Source organism: Nothoprocta perdicaria, unplaced genomic scaffold (genome assembly GCF_003342845.1).
Source record: "Nothoprocta perdicaria isolate Ctin4 unplaced genomic scaffold, notPer1 scaffold_67, whole genome shotgun sequence".
Taxonomy (NCBI): domain Eukaryota; kingdom Metazoa; phylum Chordata; class Aves; order Tinamiformes; family Tinamidae; genus Nothoprocta; species Nothoprocta perdicaria.
The window spans coordinates 2,189,889-2,216,005 of NW_020455943.1; the positions used below are offsets into that span (position 1 = coordinate 2,189,889).

General features: G+C 37.1%; 2 protein-coding genes across 3 annotated transcripts in view; one reads left to right on the forward strand and one right to left on the reverse strand.

The window, feature by feature from the left end:
- Nucleotides 1-26,117, reverse strand: part of TMEM117 (transmembrane protein 117) — a 191,816-nt gene that overhangs the window by 153,736 nt on the left and 11,963 nt on the right. For both annotated transcript variants that reach the window (XM_026050284.1, XM_026050283.1), the window contains one exon: nt 7,771-7,903. In XM_026050284.1, coding sequence (XP_025906069.1) covers nt 7,771-7,903 — 133 coding nt within the window. The remainder of the gene's footprint in view (nt 1-7,770; nt 7,904-26,117) is intronic.
- Nucleotides 12,224-17,141, forward strand: LOC112956809 (P2Y purinoceptor 1-like). The gene is made up of 2 exons (XM_026050285.1): nt 12,224-12,293; nt 16,120-17,141. The coding sequence occupies exons 1-2, from the start codon at nt 12,224-12,226 to the stop codon at nt 17,139-17,141; spliced, it is 1,092 nt and encodes a 363-aa protein (XP_025906070.1).

Here is a 26,117-nt window from a genome sequence, read left to right on the forward strand (position 1 = left end):
ATAGGGTTACTTTAAACATAAAAACAATATCTCAAAAGAAAATTAAAGAAAATTTGAATTACAAAACAGTGCCACAAACAAACTTTTTCATATGTTATAAATACATAGTGCCACAATCAATTCCTGTAGTCAGATTCCACAGCACTGAAAAGGATGTCTATGTCAATGGAAGAAAGGGGAATTGTTCTGAAAGAGTCCTGAGTCCCTCCAGAAATCACATCAGTGTCACCGAGGCACCTGTACAGGATCCCAGTGTCCCTGCCACCCAGCCAGCTTCTCCTCAGCTAAACCCAGGGCACATCCCTTCCTCCCTTGCATACTTTTCTCTGCTTGGCTGAACGCTCTGGCTGCGTTTGATATGAGCAGTTCCTCCCCTGGGGCATCTCTGATCAGTATACAGTGACAGGCTTCTTAAAACCAAAATCATTAATTTTAGCAATAGGAAGGAAAAAAAAAAAAGCAAAAAACAAAACAGAGTACAAGAGTGCTATAATGACAGTTCTTTTTTAAACAATTCTGGAGTCCCTGAAACTATTTCAGGCAGTACATACAAGTATCTAACTCTTAACCTAAGTCCTTTAACAACCTACCTGTCTCTTGACAAAAAGCTATTTTTAAATTGATTCATAAAATCATAGAATCATAGAATGCTTAAAGTGGAAAGGGACCTCAGAAGTCATCTAGTCCAATCCCCCTGCTCACGCAGGGTCACCTAGAGCACGTGGCACAGGGCTGCATCCAAGCGGGTTTGGAAGATCTCCAAAGAAGGAGACTCCACAACCTCTCTGGGCAGCCTGTTCCAGTGCTCTGTCACCCTCACTGTCAAGAAGTGTTTTCTTAAGTTCCTGTGGAACTTCCGATGCTTCAGTTTGAAGCCATTTCCTCTAGTCCTATCCCTGCCCACCACTGAAAAGAGGCTGCCCCCCTCCTCCTCACCGCCTCCCTTGAGGTATTTATACACGCTGATCAGGTCCCCCCTCAGCCTCCTCTTCTCCAGGCTGAACAGACCCAGCTCTCTCAGCCTTTGCTCATATGGCACATGTTCCAGGCCCCTGATCATCCTGGTAGCCCTGCCCTGGACTCTCTCCAGCAGCTCCACATCCCTCTTGTCCTGGGGAGCCCAGAACTGGACGCAGTACTCCAGATGTGGCCTCACCAGGGCTGAGTAGAGGGGGATGATCACCTCTCTCGACCTGCTGGAGATGCTCTTCTTAATGCACCCCAGGATCCCGTTGGCCTTCTTGGCCACCAGGGCACACTGCTGCCTCATGGTCAACTTGTTGTCCACCATGACGCCCAGGTCCTTCTCTGAAGAGCTGCTCTCCAGAAGGTCAGTCTCCAGTCTGTACTGGAGTCTGGGGTTATTCCTTCCCAAGTGCAGGACTCTGCACTTCCTCTTATTTAATTTCAGAAGGTTTCTCACCACTCAGCTGTCCAATTTGTGAACTGTAGTCCTTACAGTTTTACAGAACTGTAGCAGTATTTAAGAAAATATATTCCTGCTTGTTCCTAAAACTTACTTTAAAAAAAAAAGAGAAACTAACTATTAATTATACAGGTAAAGTTCAAAGTATTAGTATGACGCTATCATTGTGTTTTTTATATATATTTTTAATATATATATTTCTTCATTTCAGCTTATTAAATGAAAATGTGTATCCTCTTTACCTGCATTTGTCAGCTGAAGATTAGTTTGCAATTGTGTCAAAATTCATACAATGACTTAAACAGAGCCCCCTTACATAAAACTGATTACAGGAGTATTTTCTATTCCTACGGATTTTCTGTCAGTAATATAAATTGTTTGAAATTTTACTATTTTACTTTTTTTTTTCTGCAAAAGAAATGAGTAATAATAAAAGACACAATTACGCCAAAAACGCTCCCCTATGAGAATAACTGAAAACCATTGACAGCACAGGAAAGGAATTCACTCCAACTCCCCTACTCACATACTGAGCATTCAAAGGAGACAATCCTGACAGGTTGTATTATTATCACAGTAACGTCACCACTAACATCAAAACAGAAAACGGTTTGTGTCTACAGTTTTAATGACACTTTACAGTGTTGAATAATAATACACCTGAACATCATTTGGTCAATCTAAAATTAATTCATCTAAGACTAAAAGTTGACATTTGTAAGAAAGCAGACTCTACTCTGATTTTAAAGACATCACATCACTGTGTTGTAATTTTAAATATAAAGGCATTATTTACTGAGGTAGGCTCCCAGAGGAAAGCCTGGGCTTCCTACAAGAGATATATTCTCCATCTAAAAGTAATATAAGTGAAGAAATCTCAATATATCTACACATCAACTTAGATAGCTAGATTGGACATAAGAAGGAAAAATACATGGGACATTTTGTGGACAGCTCAAGACTCAGAACTCCTTTAATGAATGAGGCTATACTTTAGGGACAGTAAATATATGCTTGTGGAATATTAAAAAAAAAAAAGAAAAAAAGAAAAATGCTTAATAGGAAAAATCACCTTGTCTAGATTTAGCCTTCCTACTGTTAAAACATGCCTTTTGCTGCCACCAAGTGGCTCCTTCTAAAATACAATAAGAAAATGCAAATGTAGTACCATGAAACGGTGGTTGTGAATTTTTTTTTTTCTTTCCTCTGCAAATCACTTCTTTCCTATTTTGCTTTTTTAAAAAAATACTTCCTTGTATGTTGCTGTAGGTCTTTACATATTTAAACTTACAAACTCTATTCTTCACCCTCTCTACTTGTTCAGGTAGTTAATGGAGATCTCATCACCCTTCACTACCACAGGGCCAATCATTGCTCCAAAAACTGACTGCACTGGGTCAAGAGGTAGATGGGACTTTGGGCAGCAGCCAAAGTTATGCAATATGTCTTTGAGTTCCTAAGGCCTGAACCACATATATATAGCCAATGCTTATGACTACCAGATGTATATAGCTAATGCTTATGACTAAAGTAAGTAGTGATTTAAGATGGCTGCAGTCTGGCGAGCAGGAGAAAAGGGCATTGAAATGTTGAATGTTGAACTGTTGAAATGCTGAAAATTTTTACAACTCTAAGCCCTGCTCTGAGAATTTAACCAAGCAACATAGGCTCCAATTAAATTGTAAAGCCTCCTTGGATCCATACCTGGTACACTGCAAAGCATGTAGACTCTACACACATTTATATTGCCCTCTGCTGTGCAGATAAGATCCTCTCTTCCTCTGAGACCAAGCTGAACTTGCATGCTAGAGTGCCCTAGGGAGAACAGCCATGGGTAACTGGCCGTGGGTTAATAAAGTAGGGAACGGAGCACAGTAACAGCCATCAGTCTCCCAGCCATTGGGCTGTAGACATTTGCAGGAAGAGTATTCTTGGAATCATCTACAGGCTCCTAGACTCATAGAATCATTATGGTTGGAAAAGACCTTTGAGATCGAGTCCAACTATAAGCCCCTCAACACCATACCTACTAAGCCATGTCCATAGTGCTTCATCTACACATTTCTTTAATGCTGCTAGGGACAATTACTCCACCACTTCACTAGGCAGCCTGTTCCAACACTTGACAACTCTTTCTGCGTAAATTTTTTTCCTAAAATCTAACCTGAACATCCCCGGGGGCAACTTAAGGCCATTTCCTCTTGTCCTATTGGTAGTTACTCTAGAGAACAGATTGACCCCGACTCACTCCTGCTGCCTTCCTATGCAGCTCCCCCACCTTTGTCCTGCCAAGCTGATCCATATACTGTTCCATGGGCTCCCTGGGCCCTCTCCACCACCACTCTGGTGGAACATGATCTTCATGTCCTCATGGGACAAACTCTCCCCACTCAACAGCTCGCCAGGGATCTGCCTTTGCCTAGTGCTTGCTGCCTCACTGTGACGTGGTGACACATTGGACAAAGTCATATGAAGATGGAAGGTCCTGTTGAGGATGAGGCACAGCATAACTAAGCAAGTTGCTGTTTGGATATGTGCTGTGAATCGGGGTCACAGAAATCTAGGCCAGAATAGGTAGAAACAGAAATGCAGAAAAATACTTCAGAAATTAATTCTAATGATAAAACACAGACATAAGCAAAGAGAATTTCAGAGAGAAAAACATTCATCTGTCTCTGAGAATTAGTCATTCTTTCATGTGACAGCATTGTCACCACCACCTTCAGTGGTAAATCTACAAATGGCATCTGAGTCTGACAGCTCCTCAGATGCAGATTTCTCTCCAAGCAGCTGTAGGAAACTCAAAGTCTTGCAGTAAACTCTCTCCCTGCACTGTCGCAGGTTGCAAAGGGCACAGAAGGCACCCAGTATTGCTACACTGGCCTCTAGGGTGTTCCCCACCTTGCAGAAAGCCTTCCAAAAGCATGAGCTGTGTCCCTGTGGCACACGTGAAAAGATATGCCTGAAACATCAATTTTGGTTGTCTGGGACAGGCTGCATAATTCAGAGGGAAAGCCTTCTGTAAGTCTGTTCAGGAAAGTTTGACAAGCAGTTGATTTGATCCTTAACCACAATCATCTTATTCTTAAATAGCACCTAAGAGACTAACTTTATAGTATAAGGTAGGAAAACAGCTCTGATTGACATTCCTCTAATGGAAATAAAACTTAGCACACATAAATTCCTTCTTGCTTTCTGACTCCATAACCTCTTTTCTTCACTGTGTGATAGTGGATTTGCCACAATCCTGACCGAGAAATTATACATTAAAGATCTACAATTTAGGGTCCTGTGTCCAACTAGGATTTGGCTCCTGCTTTAGCAACGAGAAGCAATAAGAAGTAATAGCTGTGGATCATTCTGTGACTTTTCAGACAGGTTTCTTCAGCCAGATGTTCAGCTCTGATTAAAGGAATAATGACCTAATTAATGTACAGTGGACTAGGGAAATAAGCCCCTAAAAGGAAATGCTACTGAAAGAGAAGAGGAATTAAAAATAACACATCCCAACCTATTCCAAAATTTTCAAACCCAAATGTCACACTGTCACCCTGCAAATAGCTGTACAGTACGAATTCAAATGCCAGCTACTTGTTCTTGTTTTTTTTTTCTCTTTCCAGCAAAGCACAGTCCATATCATTATTCTTCCTAAAGGGACATATTCAGACTTTTTTAAGTTTACCAAATTATGACATGTGCGATATGCCATTATGATATTTTTAATTATAAAAATAATAATAAAAGTCCTGGCAATTGTAAAATGTATGTTCCTAGAGATGGGAACATTAAACAACTTTATAACACTCCTGCCATGGGTTCCTCCATCCCTCAATGGGATATTGTTTCAGCAGAGATAATCAGCACTGGCATGCACATGCAAGACGGGTGATTCTCCTACCCTAGTGAGCCACAAAGGAGCTTTCATTTATAAGATCAGATATCTGACATAAGAAACTTGTCAAAATCTCTCTCCTGCCAACATGCAGGGCAAGCTGATACACAGACAGAATGATAAACAAACACACATAAGAATTATTGTTTCTTTTGCTCAGCCTCATAGGCAGTAATTGTAAGATTTTCCCAGTCCTTGTTTTGGTTTGGGTATGCATTTTGTATGCTTTGTATGCTTGTATTTTGAGGTGTTTTTTGCGCAGAAGCCCAGAGGCACAAAGGTCAGCTTGTCCCTGCAGAGGCTTTAACCTTTATGCAGATGGATCCTGACCTTTATCCTGGAAGCCAGTCCCTCTGCTGCTGGCCATTCCTGCACAGCACCTTGGCAAAGGCTTTTCCCAGAGGTGTTCTCTTTTACAGAAACACCAAACATGAGACAAACAGCTTTTGTAAGCATTGCATTTACTCAGGAAAAAGGAATCTATCCTTTAAAAAAACATTCATTGTGGTCAAGTAGATAGCTTTGATGTTTGTCTTTTGTTGTAGGATCCCTCTGTCCCTCTTTTGAAAGTGTTGCATGTTGCCCTACCTGGGCTGTGAACAGCTCTGTTCAAATTAAAGCTGTGGAGTCTGAGACTGAAACTTTCTTTTCTCAATTTATTTAGGGCTTTCTGCTGAAATGCACCCAAAACATTCTTAATAAGCCTTCTCTGCACTTTGAAAAGTCAGAAGGATTAGCCAGGGTCAGTTTCCTATAATTATCAGTGACAAAAACAGGGCTGACATTAGCTCTAGAAAAGGAAAAACTGCACTCCACCTTAGGGGAGAACATAGATTGCCTGGCTCTACTATTTTATTAATAGGCTATGCCTATTTCCATGCACTCAGTTATATACAGCTCACCATGTATCTCCTCCATGCAGCCAATGGGATACAGATGAATCACGGAAACTTGTAATAGATATGGGGAACAGGAACGTTGTCAAGGGCAAACAAACTCTAATTTCTAGACAGGAGATCAGCTGTCGAGCTGGTTAATGCTTTACCTAACAGCTAGTGGAGCTTCTGGAGTTTTATAAATATCTAACAGAAAGCATAACATACTACCAATAATAGTACAAATATGTAAATAGGGAAGCCAGAAGCCTGCAGTGCTCCCACCTTCCTCAACGAGGAAGGATTGTTCTCCCACTTGCTAGGCGCGTATTCATATCTACTGCCTTGTTACCATAATCACTTCCTGCTCACATGGTCCTTTTTTTCTCCTAAAATAACAAGTGATTATTTACTCACCTCTCTTGAATCAAGACAAATTAATGTTTCGTTCTATTACAATAGCAACATGATTATCACAGTCTGTGTTCATGTTCGTTAAGTGACATCCGATCTGTCTCCTACTCACTTTTTGTTTTATCTCACATTGTTAAAAGTTCTTTATACACTGTGAATATTGTTGGCATACAAAAATTTGTAATACACTATTGTCACACCAGGGTCCATTCAATTAAACTTCTTCAAGTCTTTTGGTATGCCTTTTCTATTCTGCAGAGCAAAGACAAGCTATTCACTTATTTGCCAGGCTCTTCAACTCAAATATAGATTGGATTTTCTTTTCCTTGATAGAAACTGTTCAGATGCTACCTTGCCTTTTATAAACAATATTTCTGTGTGCCTCCGTCCAATTAACTCACTTAGTAGGCACTAGATGACTAATAATGTAGGTTTTCTCAGGACAATCAACATGTGAAAGTGGAGTTAATTTTCAGAATGATAGGAAAAAGCTGGTTTCCTTAAGGCAGAAAATTCAATTAAAATTTCATCTTACAATAAATCTAGGGATAGCAGAACATAACTACTGCTCCCTAAAACAACCATAATTTTGCCCTATAGGAGCACCTTACGGAAAAAAAGCACAGTTATTAGTTTTTAAGACTACTGTTACAAAATTGGATGAGAAAATATTGTATGGCATGACCAAAATAACACTGTAGTACATATGTGAAGTTCGTGGTTTGAACGTACATGTCCTTGAGTCTGCATCTTTCAATTTCTTTTAACACCTGAATCACCTGGGTATGATCACGGATAACATTTACATTTTTAAATTACTCAGTCCTAACTTCTAATCTAATTTGCTCAAGTGTAGCAATTAATCAAAGCAGTTAGTTTTGCAAAGCAATGATCATTGGCACTATGATATAATAGTTGCTGTATCTCAAGATCTCACTTTTCATGATTGATATTATTCTACCTAAATTTAGAAGGTAAAATTTAGAATTTAGAAATTTAGAAAACAAAGGAATAAAGAACGTGGTGAATACTAACATGTTAACACTTTTTCTCTCTCTTGTTCCCTCTTGTTCTGTTTTGTTCCCTCTAAAATAGTGTATTATAAAGACTTTCCAAAACGACATATTCTAGAGAAGAGACAGAAAGAAAAAACTGTTGCCTACCTCATATTCCCAGCCATAATCAGGAACAGATTATAAATGTGAGAAAAAATGAAGAGGAAGAGGATGGTACTGAAGAACATTGTCATCCAAGATCCATGGTCCTCTCGAAACATTTTCAGGCGGAGCAATTGACCTGTAGTATGAATATGATGAGAAATCATAGTTTAGATAGTCAGTAAATAAAGGTCTACATAGTAACAGAAGAAAATTGGAGCATTAAGTTTTAATTCTTCTTAGGTCCACTTGTTTCACTTTGTGTGGAGAGGGCATAAAGATTTCAAGATCATGCAACCTAACTACATGTTGGACTTCAGCATGAAGAGAGATTCCTACAAAGGCTGCCTCCCACGGATTGATGACTAACTGGTTTGGGCTTTGAATCTGCAATCAAAATCACTGAAATGAACCTCTCTGAACAATTCTTCATCGTAACTGTGGGATCTGATCAAAATGTGGCTGTCATTTAACATATACTAAATGTACATACTGAAACCATTAGTGTCTGCCCCCACTCCACCTGTCCTCACCACATTCTTGTAACTTGGAACATCAAGTCAAGCAGTGATACAGAAGTGAACGATTGTGTGGAACTGACCCATCCTTAGGGGAAAAAAAAAAAAAAAAGAAATTTCACCCATTTTCTTTTTCAATTAAAACAACTCCATCAGCCGCTGACCTTGAGGCCTCAGGAATGGTAGTTCAGCATTGTGGCCAGTGTGAGGAAATGGAAGGACACTGGCTTAAGTCAAAACATCTCCTAGAAACTTCTATGTCCTAACACTCTAATACCAATATCACAGGGAAAATCTCAGGAATTAGTCTTGACTCCAAGCCAAGAGCCATTTTTTCAGTGCTATTCTCAGTGTTCTGAAAAAAAAAAAAAATGTGTATTTCTAAATAGTGAATTCTGCTTGACTGCATGAATTTGAGTGTCATGAGTATCTAAGGACTTGAGAAATATGCTATTTGCTGCCTGGTATTTCTCTAACAGTAAAAACATTCATTAAATCTTAAAGGTTACTTGTCTTTCTACATTGACTACAGACAGAGATGAGATAATCAGCTCAGAACAGACAACTATCACACAACAAAACTTAGATAGACGTCATCGTGCAATATATGCTGGTCTAGCTTTTGAAAAACACAGATGGGGAGTAGAAGAGGAGGGGATTCGGGACAGCTGGGCACATGAGAAACATAATATGCATTTGTGACAGGATGACTTCAACTGCTGAACTGGCTGAGGAAGAAGGAAATCACCTGCAACATACTAGATTAGAGAGAGATTCTATGCACCACAGGAAAAAAACATATTAAGATGATTCTCATTTAAGCCCCAAAGTAGAGAAAATGCATGGTTAGTAAATTAACAAATAATAAATAAACAATTACAGCTTCTTCTCAATTATATTACGAAAACGGTACTAAGCACCCTCACTGCTTTCCTGTGTGGTTGTGCATGGTTGTCACCTGGGACTGTCTGCTACCCGTTTGTTAGGAAATTCTGAGAAAGTTTCAGTTTCTTGAGGTACATTTGAAGGCTTATACTCATATTCCACGCAGCTTTTCAGCTGCAATGTCCTCATAGAAAGGTGCTCTGGACCACAGTAGAGACTACAAAGTTCTCTAGGCTCATTTTTGAATCCCACAGGAGACTTCTTGTGACTTACAGGCAAATAACTTACTTTGCATTCAAGTCCTGGATGCACAAAATGAAAGGTAATATTATTCTCTTGCTCTTAGAAATTAGCTACTCTGGCTATATACACTGCAGACTTTTGCTATGTTACACCACAGCTAGGCTCCAAACTGATTGAATCTTTAAGTGCTAACATGAAAAAAAATCCCAACACAAAACAAAATAGAGCTTATAGCCATACTGACAGTTTAATTACTATTCATTTTCCAGACAGATATCTACACTAAATGTCACTGCATCACAGAGAAATAAAAGATCCCTAGAGTATTTGAGTTATGACTGGTTTTCACGGTAATATTCTTGCCATTTCAGAAATGTAATGTTACAAGTTTGACAGAACACGATTGATTTTATTGCCATGTCCTTACAAGTTCTACTGCAATACAATACTCCCCCTCATCCTGCTTTTTATAGTTTATATGGAATTCTAATGTTTCTTATTCCTGCAGAGGCTATTTATTTCCACTGATTAGTGAACTAAGTAGGCGTGGGTGAGTGGTGGTTGTATAGATCTCTTTTTTTTTTAGTGCTTGAGTCTCCAGAAGATCTAAATTGAACATCCCAGATGGGATTTCAAGAGGTTTGTACTACAGACTGTATTTAACAAATTTAATAGCAATACATTGGCTATAGTGGTCATTTCTTACCGAGAGGCACACGATTATATGCTAACTCAAAGCACTTTATTACACTACAATTTGACAAACACCAACTTAAAAAGTGTCTTGCTCTAGGTGGCATTATTAAAAAAATAAGCCTCCATGGCCTGAACATTTTTTTTATCATTCCCAAATGTAGAAGAATCTCAATTCCTTATGCACATTTTCCTGTATCCTTTTTTCAAATGTTACACATTGAAAATATGAAATCAAGATCATGAAATTAAAAAAAAAAAGCAAAAATGTAACAATAACATACCAATAACAGCATTTTTTAAGAAGAGCTGGGAAAGATTACAGACCATTACAATTTATTTCAAGCACTAAAAAAAGCTTACTGACTCATACATGAATTTCTCATCTGTTTAGTAGAGCATTTCTCTTATGAAACACTTTAAGTAGAAATATGTCCCCTAGCATACATTATATGCAGCACCAGTTTCATCAGGACAGCAAAGTATAAACCTCTGAAAGACCTTGCACTGGTTCTAATCTGCAAAAATTCTACGCTTACGTGACATTTGCAGAGAGTACCTTTTCTAAAGCACACTTGTATGTTTTGTTGCTCAAAAAAATCTCTGCTTATTCTCATCTTTGGTACTAGGCAAAACTCAACGTGTTTTCTTCAGGAACATATCTTTCCTGGACTAGATTTCCTTTTCTTCCTTCTTCTCTTACCTTTTTTCCCTCTGTCCTTCAATCCTTCTTCATTGTCATCAATATAAAAGTTTTCATCTTTTCATTTCATGTGTCCCTTTACCCCTTTTTCTTGCCCATTTTATCCAATTTCTGGACCTCTCATCTTCCGAATCTCTCAGTCTCCTGGAGCCCTTTTCTTTCATAATTCAGCACATCTATTGTTTTCTCGCTTCTTAATATTCTCCATACTTGCTTCTGCAAGAATATAATATCATCTCCAAATTCTTTAGGCCTACTGTGTATATCCATTGTCTGGATCTTTTTTCTCCTGGATCTCTGCAAAATGGTGCCTTCATAGAATCATAGAAAGCCTTGAAACCATTTTTTCCATTTCTAATCACTGCTATCTTATCTAAAGCTCAGACCTACTGAGCTCAGACCTACTATCTCCTCCTGTCTTCTTCAAGTGCCACCCACCTCAGTCCAGTTCTTGAAATCTGGACCTTCTTTGGTGTTCGTAACTCTGTCCTCTAGCAGTTTGCCTCTTACTTCTACTGGTTTTAGCACATATTATCTGAGCTCACAATCTCTCATACTTGAACAGCAATATAATAACCAATACTGTTTCACTGCACCGCTGTTTTACCAGGGGGTTACCACAGATGGTTTATTTTTTTCTAGATGCAATCTTCCTTTGAGAAAATAAATGGATTTTTTAACATGTTCTCAACCTGTGGGTTGGGAAGTCCGCTGTTTCAGTATAAATTAGAGCTGAACACACATGGAAGCTATGGAGTGGGATGAAACTGGTGAGAATTGTGGCATGTTCGGGGAATAGAAAAGAGGATTCTGGGACTGATCTGTGTCTGTAAGGATTGGGGATGCAGACTTGGGGTTGGAACACTGGAGAACCAGGAATGATTCGGAAGTGTCCAGGAGGGTTTGAGTCCTGGAACAGAGGAGGAGGACAGGCACTCTGTGACAGGCGATGGGAAGCTGTGGGGAAGGAGAAGCGGCAGGCAGGTAGGTGATGTGCGTGGACCTCTATGATCACCACAGGTCCATTCCCCAAATCAGAAGCAAGGCAGCAATAACTAGGATTCTGGCCGTGAAGAAGGAACAGGAAAGTGCAAACACCTATACCAATGTCCCAAGATCCTATACTCCTCTTTTTCATTTTTGCAAACAGTGGAAGTCCTAAGGCATAGACAGACTGGAAATTTGTTGTAAGACTATCTTTGCCTAAAAAAAAAAAAAAAAAGTGTGGAAGTTGTTATAGTAATAGCAATTTATCCAGTTTTATTGAGAGGAGGGGCTTAATGATAAACAGCATCTGTCCTTTGTAGTTTAACACCTGCTCTCTGATAAGCTGTCACTTCATATGGAATATTACTGAAAACTTGGATTAAAAACAGTACTTGCAAAACAGAGTTGTCATTTCAGAAGATCCAGATTAATGGAAAAGAAAAATATAGTCTGGAGCCTAGACTTCTGTAATACAGATGATTCCAGCATTTTCAGACCAGGTAAGAGAAAGATTTATTAAGTATTCATTCTACTTGTATTCTCCTAGGTAAGATAATTTTCCCAGTTTAGTTATCACACACACAGAGAAATGTATTTCATATTATTTGAAGCAGTTATGCAGAATTATTGTTTTCAATAGAAAAATTCCAAAATTTTAACTACTTCTGTGCTGTAGCTTGTTTGCCATATGAGCTTTGATCAACCTCAAGTCTTAAGTAAGTACATAATGTCATTTTTGTTGACAAAAATAGTAGTTTAATCACAATAAAATATAAATATGAAATATAAATCAAATCATTAAAAAGAAATTGGATATTAGCACAATACTATTTAATTGCATTCAGAAATATATTACCTATCAACCCTTTTGTACTAATAACTATAATATGCTTAATTCAGCTAAAGTAACACAGCTGAAATGCTCCACTTAACAGCATGCATGAGATCATTAATAACTTATCAGGTAAGATGCAAAAATAAAAATTACAAATAATAATTTTTTAACAAAACTTAGCACTTTCTTTATAATGTTTTATTAGTGTTATTACACTGTCTAAAAGATGATCAGAAGTGATCCAATTTGAGAGCATGTGTAACACACAGAAATAAACTGGCCTGTTGATAGAAATGTGAAAAAGACGCCATGGAACACTACAGCATAAACCCATACAGTAGCTGTAATAGATTTGTGCTAAATTCAGATGTGGATGTTAACAGGCAGGCAAAAATCTCAGAGTAATCCAAATAAATAAAACAGTTCATGTAAAAAGTTTATGTAAAATAAACGCCTTTATTATAGTGAATTTCAAGCAAAGAGGAACAAGGGACAAAGAGATATTGGATAAGGAGTAAAATAACATAAAATAAGCTATAAACTGAGCTTAATCCTTCTTTTGCTTTAGGTCAAATTAATCTGTTATTATAACCCTGTTAAAACTGTCAAAAAAAAAAAAAAAGTATGCCAGGGAAGTTCATTCATAGTATGTATATATTTATACATAAAAATACTAGCTAAATCTAGCATAATTTTCCCAAATACAGCTTAAATGAAAGACTACTAGTGATAAACTGTGAACAGTAATTATCTATACATATAGATCAAACTCTTTTTGGTGATGTATTAGTTTCTAAGCTCCAAAAGAAGTTTCCTCTAAAAAACAATTTTTACTGAAACGTGGCCTTCTACTTACTGCAAGACTTCAGAGGCCATTTCACAGGCACAAGGAGAGCAGCGAGAAGTGGAGATCTCAGGATTTGGGGGGAGGACAATATGGATTTAGGACAAAACAAGGGATTTTTGGAACAAATGAGGTAATTTGCTGGTTATGTTACTTTGTTTTCTTTTTGCCACTGCTAAGGCTATGTGTATGTGCTGAAGCGCTTTGGTTAATAATAGGAAGATTCAGTGTGGAACATAGTAATTTTGGAAAAGGAAAATACGGGTGAAATGTTTTAGACTTGAATTCTGAAGATAATCTAGTCTATTCTCGTCATGCTAAAAAGGTGGAGAGAAGATTTGTCATTTAACCATTTAACTTCTGGAAATTATTAAAGCGCATAAGCAGATGTCCTAGATATCAGAGTAGCTCTAATTGCCTGAGGATGTAGAAGAGCTAGTCACCATGCTTAAAACGTCTGCCTGTGAGCAATGAAACTAGCTCCTCACAACAGAAAAATCTCCAAATTCTTGAAGTGGAAGACTAGGACTTCTTGCTACAGCATTCAGATGGGAGTCAAAGCTCTTGTGCCTACCATAATAGGAACCTCAGGAAAGGCTCTTTTTCTCTACATACAGATTTCCTTGTGTCTACCTTGCTAGAGACTACAAATCACTTCAAGGCAAATATAAAACACATCATTTCAAAAATCTAGTCTAGGTTATGGACTGTAAGCTCTATTACAATAAAAACAATAAATTTTAAAAATCAGCGAAGAATAATTTAGAAAATCAAAATTCCAAAGCAGACACAAGGGAAATATCTACACAGCAAAAAATTCTGACACATTTTTAAACACTCTGTAACTTCAAACACATTTTAGCCAATTTTGTAGGTCCAACCCCTCCAGACATACAAGTTCATATAGTTCAGTCTTGAGTGTGATCTGGTAAAATGAAAGAGATAGGGAGTAAAGATTTATCAATACAGTTACACAGCTATACATCCAGGCCATATCTGGCCAACCTACGTAAGAGCAGATGGCACAGATTTCTATCTCTCTCCTTTTAAGCATGCCTAATCTCCCTTTCCAGAGGCCTGATAAGATCAGGAATTACTGGCATTACACTTCCTCCATGCAGGTTTGACCATGTCATTTATAACCAAATTAGGGAGTATTTATGTTGCCAATATAACTTGGAATCAAGCGCTTAGCATTCTGATTTGTAATTATTGAAATGGAAGTCAGAGAGGAAAGAAACACAGTTTAATTCAAAGTATACATGACCTTTAGCCAAGATGATTTTAGGGATGTATAATTTTCCACATTTACACTTAGGTCATGTTTAATACTACATATTATAAAGCATGTTACTTGACTGTATGGCACCCATCCTTTCTAAGGATTTATAGGCATACCTTAAAAACTTCAGTTGATGAAAAACTATTGCAAAATTCAATATTCACAAAGCTATGAAATAGGGAAAGAGAAAAATGCAGTTCTACAGATGAAAGTACAATGTCTCAACATTTAACAAAACACATTTAGAGAACAAACATCCCCCAGCCATAAAACACACTAGGACCTGAACAGATGGTTGTCTAGTCATTCTCACTTCCTAGAAAGTCATTTGTCTGCTTTTGCGGGTGAGTGTCTAGAAAAACAATTTTCCTTCTTAATTTCACTGAGTACAGCCTGAACTAGCATTTGTGTATGTTCATATCTGGGTGAGCCATGAATTTGGAAAGTACAATTAGTTCAGCCTACGTTTAGCACATCTTCACTGGTGGCTCATATTTGTTGTATTCTAACTTCTGTCTGTAAATTTCACTTTGGAAAAATCATATTGTAAGTATGAAGAAAGACTTAAGAGCAAAACATTTTGTTCCAAAAAATGCACTACTACCAACTTAATGGTTAAAGTTGTTTGGAGCTTTTCATGCAACCAATAGGATTTTGAAAAAGAGTTCTTTCTTCCATTCTAAGTGGATTTTCTTTTGACTAAAAATTCATACTGACTTCCCAATATCACTGTGTAAATATGTCTAGAAAGATATTTGTATAGCCTTCAAGCTCCTGTTTGGATAAATCTTTAAGTTTGGTATCTGCTGCATCATTTGGAGACACATTCTAAAAATCTATCAAACTGAAAGTGGTGGTAGCTCAATTTGGGAAAACACTTTGCTTTTTGTTTTTATTAGGAATAAAAAATGAAAAGTTAGACTTCAAAGGTAAAAAAACAAGGTAAAAAACCTTGTTTTGAAAAAATTGCTGTGGATCTGTATTATCTACCCATAATGATGGCTGATGTAAACTGGGCCATGAGGGGTGAGACAAAATGAAAGAGTTAGAAACTGCTGTTCCTGAGGTTGCATGTTTTTGCTCTCTTACCTATCAGGGACTATACTCAACTGGAAATACTAGACCAAAAACCATATAAAGGTCCTGATGGAAGGTCATAAAAAATCAGCCTGTGCTAGCGTTGCTTTAAGTCTTACGTTTTTGCAATTTACAGTTGTTCAGGTAGAGAGCAAGAGCCTGTGCATCACATTGTGTTCCAAATTCCTTTTGCCAGTTCAGTCATACTGGATTTAAATAAATTGGAAATTCAATATATGTGATTCTTTTTCAAATTGTTAAAGATGATATGCTCTCTTTCCCCTGCAGGCATACTCAGTGAACCAGTGCTGAACAGTACATGCCCGATTATCTTTTGCAATAAGGAAAACAAACTGGAGTGGCACTGTTATCTTCTTATTCTGGTTTGCCTTTTTACTTTATTAGTGGGCTTTCTAGGCAATATGCTTGCACTGGGACATTACACGTACTGTGTGAAAACATGGACTACTAGCACTATATTTCTGTTTAATCTGGCATTCTGTGACTTTACTTGGATTCTCATGGCACCTTTTTCAGTTTATTACAGTCTCCAGAACATAGCAGTGTACTCCAGTGAAACATTTTATCAGGTTAGAAAGTTATTTTTCAACATTAACATCTATGGAAGCATCTACTTTCTAACACTCATCAGTTTTGACCGATATGTGGGTGCTGTCCATCCTATCAGTTCATTAAGATGGTGGGACAAAGGCAAGGCAACTTTTTGCACCATTGCAGTATGGATCTTCATCGTTATCGGATCAGTGCCGGAGATGTACTATACATTCGTCACCAGAAGACCCTCTGATGATATCATATCCCTGGATAACATTGGCGGACCTTTACATTTTGTGGTGCCACTCACACTCTCCAGGTTTTTACTGAGATTCCTGATTCCGGTCACAGTCATCTTCACATGCTATATGTTGACTTTCAGAGCATTAGTGCAACTCAATAAACGCCAGCAAAGAAAGAATGCACTTGTTAGACCTCTGCTACTGATTTCAGCTGCTATGATTGTATTCGCTGTTTCTTTCACTCCTTATCATGTTACAATGTTGGTCATACTAATTTACAGAATAAACTGCAAACTACACTGCGGAAATGTAAGCACAGTATTTGCCATTTATAAAGTCACAGAGCTCATCTGCAGCTTTAATAGTTGCCTTGACCCAATCATTTTTATGGTAGCAAATAAGGCATTCTATCAAAGAATGAAAGCTATAAAATGTCATCCGAAATGCCAGTGCTGCTGCTGTCTGCCACAAAGGGTAAGGGACATCAGTCTGACCCCAAGAACAGTGACTTAAGCTCCAGTCCTCCAATACATTTATCTCTTTCTGCCCATTCAGCTTTGACCATCAAATCCATTTAAAACATAGTCTGTTATATAGCACAGCAGTCTCTTGATAAAGCAAAAATAAACAGCAATGCAGATGAAAATTGCATACTAAATATACTGGAAAAGAAACAGTAGCAAGTCCTGGCTTTCTAGAACTGGCATTTTATACATTCTTGTCATAAGCCCACCTGAGTTTGCTGTGTAATAGTGCCTTTTACCTACACATACATGTGATATGGAAAGAATGATGTATAAAGGTCTGAGATAGCTGCTTTAACTATAGGCAAGAAAAATAGCATAAGGTTAAGAACATGCAGTGTTAAGGAGACTTCTTACTCTTTCTGTTCATTATTTTTCTATATATTTATAAATGTCTTCATGTATTGTCAAATACACATTCTCTCAAAATACTACATAGGCAAAACAGTAATGTTTCACACTCAAGTCCCTTCTGATCTGCTCTCTTGCCAAGTCTCACAGAGCATATTGTTAATTATGAAAGTCTATATATCAGTAAGCACGTTATCTTTATTTTCAGAAGTTATAATAATTTTGGAAGGTAATTTTTACTATACTTTACAAATTTTCAAAAATTTTTAAATTTTCATAGTTTCAATATGATTATGTCCTTATCTGTATCTAGGTAAAAATAATTCTGTGATATATTGAAATCCAATATCTTGTCTTGCGTGTTTCAATTGTATTGAATAAAAATAGATACACACTATCTAGAAGATGATTAGTTATTTTTAATTGTCTCTAATTGACATCAAATGAATCAGGTCGAAATAATCTGAAATACTTTAAATGTGTTAGGATGCACTGCATCTCACAACAAAATTGCTTGTCTATATTGTGGTCAAGAGAGTTATGTAAGTAATATCATATGCTTAAAACTTACATAGAGAAACAGTGTCAATGCCACTTAGTGATAACAGTGCCCTCAGTGCAAAACAGGCTGCAAGAGAGCTCAGAGCTAAGAACCACTCAGCTCTGGGCCAAATACGTTTACTACCCCCACAAGATTGCACTGCCAAGCTTGCAAATAGGGACATTTCCAATATCAAACATTTGTCATCTTTAACTTTCAACCTTTATCTTTAAAGTTATAGATATACTGAATTTTCCCTCCGTTTTCTGCCATGGCATTCATTTTCAGAAGGTTAACTTGTCTTTGTTCAGGCTAGGTAAAATTCAATAGGAAATCAAAATTAGCTAATCAAACACAAAAATATAAACTCACAGAAGTCTTGAGCAAGGCAAGATAACTGGGAAGGATAGATTCCTAGGTTTCATCCGACAGAACTTCAAATATGTGAGCTTTTTCAGAAGAGAAAGTAATACATTATGTAAGTACATCCTTTAAATTCTGTAATAGTTTTTCATAGCAAGAAAATGGGCTGTTTAGACAGACCATTTTATTCTCACTCTAAAAAATCCTGCTATACAGATGCTAATGTTACTATTATATATATAAAGCAAATGGCATCAGGAAGTTCTTTGTGTTGTTAATGATTAAAGAAGCATTTAATTCAGAAGAAGCTGTGAAAACCATTATTAAAGATACTTCATGATTCTTGGGAAAATTCAAATTATTTTGTCTTTTAGCTGCAGCTTTTATTATATCTATGAATGTAGACTGTGGTGACAAGTACCTAAGAGCTGTTGAAAATGAAAGAATCAATTAAAGGTTGGATTGAAAACAAGCTGGAGAAGAATACATCATTAAAAAGCTTCATAGACTGACCTTCCACAACTTATATGCAATAATGTTAGCAGCATTAACAGATATTGCAGATATTCTTAAGCAATCTCTACATTTCATCTACCTGTGTTCCACTGTACAAAAAAGAAAAATGAAGACAACAGTGAGGAAAATGCTTTAAAGTCACTATGACAGTCTGACTCAAAAAAAATATATAAAAACTAAGGAGAAATCATTGTCATTTCATTCTGGACAGGTAATGGGAACATAAAATGCATTAACTGAACAAGAATGACCTTTATATTCTCCCTATGACTGTCAGTATACTCACAGAAAAAAGGATGCAAAATGAGCTGCTTTTTTAACTTTCTGTCAGTATCACCTTACGGGAAGACCTCCATGGGCAAGGATGTTGGAGCAGTGCCAGCAATTCCTGTCAGTTTCCTAGGAATACCAAGGAGTGCTTGGAAGGAGGTTACTGCTTCCTAATCCCGTCACCTCTACTGTCCCTTGAGCTGTGGTCAACGACCAAGGAAGGATGGGGAAGCAAAGAGGCAGGGAACTGCTTTTCAAGGGGGATAATCCAGATCTCAGCCAACTCAAGATAATTTGCAGTGAAATAATATCAGGTACAGTGAATAGATCACGTACCCTGCTGGGTACCCTTTGATCATCCCTGTTTCCCAAGGATCTGAGCAAGAGATACAGGCAGGGTGGATGGTAGCCCTGCTCTACACACATTGCAGGAGAAGAGCAGGACCAAGCTGGAGGTCCTCTAGCTCACTTATGTAGGACTGAAGTCCTACATAATGTTCTCCATTCTCCCAGTTCTCCAACCCCCTGCTTACTGTTTGTCAGCAGAACAAGGGGTTCATTCATTTTTATCAGAAAAAAATCAGCAGTAACAGAGGGACTAAGGTGCTTGTAGACACAAGAGATTAAGTGGAAGGAATAGCAAGGGAACCACAATACGTTTCTGAAAAGATTGTCCCCAATGAACCCCAAATTTAGAAGACCAAGGAGGAAAAATAAAAAAGAGGCACTCCTGAAAAAGGTAAGTAGAAATGACACCGTGCCTCTGTCATCTTCTTCTGGCCCAGGCATCTTAGACAATATGCCTTGTGAGTCCAAAGGGATTTAGAGGCATAATCTATAGATATTATCCTTAGGATACGCAACTCTTCTGAAAAATCTTTCCCTCTCTTATCCTCAACTGCTCAAGCTCCTCATGATATTCAGTTCTGAATACTCCTCAAAGAGGTTTTTAGACATTCATTCACCTGTTCATATGTGATGCTATAATCAATTAAGCACACTTTTAAAGTGTTTTTATTCAGTCAGACTGAACTAATGCTAATGCTGCCTTGACTGAAATCAAAGGTCTTCTACAAAATAAGGGCTTAATGGCATAAGACATCTGTTCTTGTTTACTTGGTCATATTTTTATTTGAAAACACGTTCTCCTAAAATGTTTTATTATAGTATTCCTCATCTAGCTTGACAGGCACAAATAAAATTAAATAAGATTATTCCATGTTGCTACAATAAGCAAACAATAAACTAAATTGCTAAGAGCCAAAATCAACATTTTTATTATGACAAGTATGTTGCAATACGAGCTCCGTTCAGGCCATTGTTCATACTAAATCTGAGCACACAGCATCCAATTAAATGTTCCGCTCTTCTAACGATTTGAACACACTAGTTAATATTGTTCTAATTTACTAGTCTATAAAAAGAACTATAAGATATGGATAGTTGCTGAGCTATTACGTTCATAGACATCTTTATAAAATTCTAGACAAATAAAAACTAGACCATGGCTTGAAGGATGGGACTGTTTGTATGTGTGATCAGCTGCATTCAGTGAAACAACCTCATTACTGCAACAGTCAGAACTGCTAAAAAAAAGGTAAAAATTGTTAAAAAACAAACAAATAAAAAACAACAAACATAAGTTGAAGAGGTTTACTGAGCTAGAAATGTCTAAATTCCTTGCTGTTTAGCAAGGAATAGATACTTTCATCTCACAGACAAACAACCTGAAATTTTGACACATATTAGATATGAGCTCCTCCCTGTGCTCCAGCTGGGCTTGCAGCTCCCATCCCTGCTTGCTCCTCACATTTGGACACTAGCTCCAGATATGGAGCTATGACCAATGACCAGACATGTCCAGAACCTGATATCACGAGGAGAAGAGAACACCATGCTGACCTCCATCTGGAGAGGTACTAGTTGGGAAGGCTCAAACCAGCTTTCCTTTAGGAAGTTCTCCTCACCTGCCACCTATGGATTCACGCCCTTCAACTCCCATAGTTTGGCCTGTAGCTTCTCTCCTCTGGGAAAGATGAAACTGCAGTTCTCAGTTTTTGCAGACTAATGTAAAACACAGCCTGGTGTCACAAAACGTATATATTCAGGGTCTCAGCTACTTATCTAGCTCAAAAAGTGATGTCCTTGCAAAGTACATCATGTCCCAGGGCAACTAAGAGCTCCAGTTTCTTAGTAGTCCTGCCAGTGAGGGTCAGAAGACAGATATTAGCAGCCAGAAGTGTTTCTGGTAGGTTTCTTGTGCAGCCTGTCTTAGTGATTTTGATGGTCTCGAGGATTTGGCATGAACCAGAAACCACAGGTGGGCGGATGCAGGTGGAGCTGTAGCCATACAGAGTTAGTCTAAAATTCCACAGGGTCTTTTAAAATGGCTGATATTTCTCAAAAAAAAAAAAAAAAANAAAAAAAAAAAAAAAAAAAAAAAAAAAAAAAAAAAAAAAAAAAAAAAAAAAACATTGGAACATTGAAAAGAAAGTATGTTCTTATGTCTTCTTTTAACAGGAAAATAAGCGCAATACAAGCAATAAAGGACTGACACTTTATTCCCAAGCAAATTAACCTGGTCATCTCTACAATCTAAACCATGTTGGTAGCGGTCAATGCAGATGAATTCATAAAGGTCTGTTAAAAATGATATGTCACAAACATACAAAAACATTCCACACCACACCTAGCTCTTTCCATTAGTTTCACTAACACCTAGATCTTATGCCAAAAAAAAATGCAAAATACACATAGTAGGAAAACCTTTAAAATCTAGGCTAAGATTACAATGTTGGGGCAGGCTTAATTCTGAATTTATTTTTATCTTCCAGTTTGCATTATATAGATTTAAAATATAATTTTAACTCTAGACTTCACAATTACTGATTTATTACATTAGGCTTAAACAATTGTGCTGATGCAGTTAAAGGAAAGCAGAAAAAAAATAGCTATTGATTTCCTATGATGTTTTAGAACAATTTTCCAAAGGGAAGCAACTTAAAAACCTACGTTAGCAATAGAAAATGCTAACGTGTTTCTTCCTGAGGTGCAGATTTTTTAACTCTATGTGACTGCATCCCAGATTATAAAATGATTGTGCAAAAAATTCTCTTTAGATGTCCTAATTGAACAACTTCAAGTTGACTAGAGGGCATGTAAATATGAATTGTGTTCTTGCAGATTTTATCCTTTAAAAAGTTTTGGCATTTCTAAGAAATCTGCTATTTCTTCACTGCTAAATATATTTACCGCATTCTTATATTCTCTGTTTCCAAGCTATTTCATGATCCTCCTCCTTTTTTATCATTTTAGAGGTCTAATATTAGAGTCTTTCTTGTCTTGCTTGCCGTACTGAATAGAACTGAATTTTTATTTTTTTAATTTATTGAAATTCAAAATTCATAATAGGTAAAAGAAACACCAGAGTATCTCATATAATGCTGATATCTGCAGGACAGTGCTGTAATCACTGTCTCTCAATGGGACTTCATTGTTACCCTAGGATGACTTGTCAAAATATTTATTTCAAAACACTTTTCCACAGTTTGTTCGTTTCTCTTGAGACAGTGCTGAAACAACTAATTTTAAAAATATAAATAGACTTTCTTTCTAAACAGACATTTATAAAGCATTTTTGAATCAAGGAATAAAATAGCTTTTGCTCCCACTCATACAGAAACATCTATAGGTCTACAAATAGGCATTGTGAGAAACTGTTCAAAGTGTGGCACTGTAGTGCAATAAATCACCAACCTACCCGCAATGATAACATCAGGTTTGTGATTATATACAATCTCAGAGGAGTCTGTATTTCAAACATGCCTCAGAAAAGAGTTTTAAATGTTTAAATGCCAGCAAATACGCATAACAAATCCTTAGCATTATCTGAATGAGAAAGGCCCCTTTCTACCAGTCACATGAAGCTAAAGCTGACAGAAAAGGAGATCCTATGATTATCCCCCGTGCTGAACTGAAACTCAGAGATACATTTGACCATAAGCTTTGCTTTATATTTTTTATATAGGCAAGCAAGCCTATATAAGGCAAGCTAAGGCAAGCAAGCCTATCTTTGCGACTACTGCAGGGAACACAAGGTTCACAATGACACACACACATACACTGAGACATAAATATGGATGAAGAGGAAGAGAGGAGAAATTTACACTGCTTTGAGGCAAAAAGTAGTTAATTGGTCAGTAAAACATAGAAGATGATCCACATTCTTCACATCTGGGGTTAAATGGTAGTGAAACAAGGGTTGTTTTAATTTAGAGAGGACTTGATCAAGAAAAAAATATATATTTTCATGGAAAACAAAACAAAACAAAATTATGCAGCTATTAAATTAACTGTGCAGCTAAAATTTAGCTTCCCTGGAGGACCTTCTCTCCACTAGATTCTAAACTGAGGCATAAAGCTTCCAGAAATGTAGAAACCCTGACCCTTTCTCAGGACGCACAGTTAAGCACAGTAAGCATAAGACAATTCCGTTGTCTATTGGGAACTTTGTGAATAAACATTTTAGACCTTGGAGAGGTACCCAGGAGGGCTACAGTGTCTTTCAAACACACAAGTGGAGAACGGTTTCTAGAGGAAGATGTATATTGCAATGATTATCAAGAAGACTCTCTGGTCTACAGTGACATACTGAGGAGAACACTCAAACCTGAGTGTTTCCAGACAGTCTTTCAGCCCAAGCAAAAATTATCATCTTCATGAGCTATGTATATCTCAACTAGAGTCTGTTCATGTGCCCAGGTAGACAGTGCTGTGAACACCAAAACGAATATAATCAGTTAATCAAATACAATATACGTTCTGTGTGTTGCACAGATCTTACTCAGGAAAGTCAATTATTATTATATCAGATTCAACCTTAAGGTTAGCTAGTTATACCTCTGACAAGTGATTGCATGACACTTTCCTTATTTTGCAAAATATTTTTTCATTGTTACAGTAGCAGTTTAATAAACTCCATTATTTTGTCCCAGTTTTCCAGTTTCCTTAGAATAATTTACCACTATATAATGGGATGGAAGATGCTCAAGTATTAGTTATTTCAACAGATTATTCAGTGATGGCACACCTGAAAATAGTTATATGAAACAAGTTTTCACTGAATAAAACATTTGCCAAACACTAATAATTGTGTCAAGAAAAGGACTATTTACTAAACAGAAATTGTCAAAGCAGAAATCCACAAAGTCAGCAAAAGAACAAGACCCATTCTACATAGTGCTGTCTGTGGGCAAAGTGAATTTCTAGTGCGTTTGATACACACTACTTGCAAAGTAAGCAACCAAGGCAAATACTCTATTAAGAAATTAATCTTTACTAGAAATAAACAGGATGGAGAAATTGTGTTAACAATCCACGAAACTTTCAAAATAGCAGTTCTATGTCAAACTTTATTTGAAGCTAAATCTGACGGTGAACATAAATTTCCACTACTTAACAGAAAAAAAGGCAGAGGGCGAAAAAGCTCCTCAGTAGAACACATGAAAATACTACTTTATATAATATGCATAAAAAGCTTGTAGTTTTGTGGGCTTTTTCTAATTGAACAATGTTACAAATTTGTCAAACATATGCTTTCCCTACTTATATTCATTTTCCTGTTTTAAATGATTTATCAATTCAATTAGAAAAATACTGTACATAAATAACTGTTACTGTACATAAATAATCATTACTATTCCTTTTCACTGGCATATTCAACTTTCCTTATTTAAAGAAAATAGCTTACTGTTTAGCTAACTGCCATGCTCATTCAACACCACTAGAAGGTGCACCTCTGCTCAAAGATAATTGTCTCTAAATTTCGTTTCAAAGTTAAATTTCCCCTGAAACAGTGGTTTTGGTGACCTTTTTATGTAGACTATAATTGCCACAACCACGCCTGCTATACAAGACAAGGACCCCGTATGCCATAATAATTACAATAGCATGAGAATAATACATCTCTTGTCACTTATTTCTTCATAAATTAAACTACCAATGGGTAGGTCTCTAATTAGTTTTAATGAGAAGTGAACCATGGAATCTGTGATGGAGCTGGTGCATTTCGAAGAATATGAGTTTGGGTAAAGTTAGTAATAGTTAATTCTCAGAGTAACTTAAAGCCCAATTCATTCATATAGTCTCACATTTATCTGAAAGTCTGGAGACAGAGCAAGGCTTCAGCATAAACAATGACTATCAGCCAGCCATACTGACATTAAAATATGATCTAGACCAGTTTCAAACCAATAGTATCAAGAAGCCAAGCTGTAACCAGAAATCCAAGGAGCTGTAATTCATATTTCATACATAACCTTATATAAGAGCTTTAACCAAGTTAAGATTTAGTTCACAATCTGACAGTCAGGTACTCATTTTGACAAATTCTGAGTTGCTCTTCATAGACACAATAAAAATCTTAATAGAAAACTGAAATAACTGTAGTTTGTCCTACACAACTGTCCAACGAATTAAGTCCTGCATTGCCAGGAGTCCAGTGAGACTTTGGGTGAGAAATGGAAAGGAGAAGGAGAAATGGAGATAAACTTACTGACTAAGGGGAGATTCTAACTCTCTTTTAGCTACAAAGTTCAGATAAAGTCTAATAGTAACTGCAATAGAATACAATACATGGACTTACTTTGAGAGCATGTGTTTCATCCGCTCCTTTAGCTTAAACATTAACTGCATTAAGGGTCCATTTCACTGAAGGGTGATGAAGTCACCATAGCAATGGCTCCCATGATGAAGGAAGTCCAACAGTGACATTTTAAATCATTAGAAAACAAGGCCAGTTGCAAGGGAGAAGTTGCCTGTTGGTGAGGAGATGCATGAGGCCTTCCAAGGTTTCATTATCTCAAAGGAAGCAAACAGGATAATCCTCTGCTGGAGCACTTTGCAGATGCTGTTGCAAGAGACGAC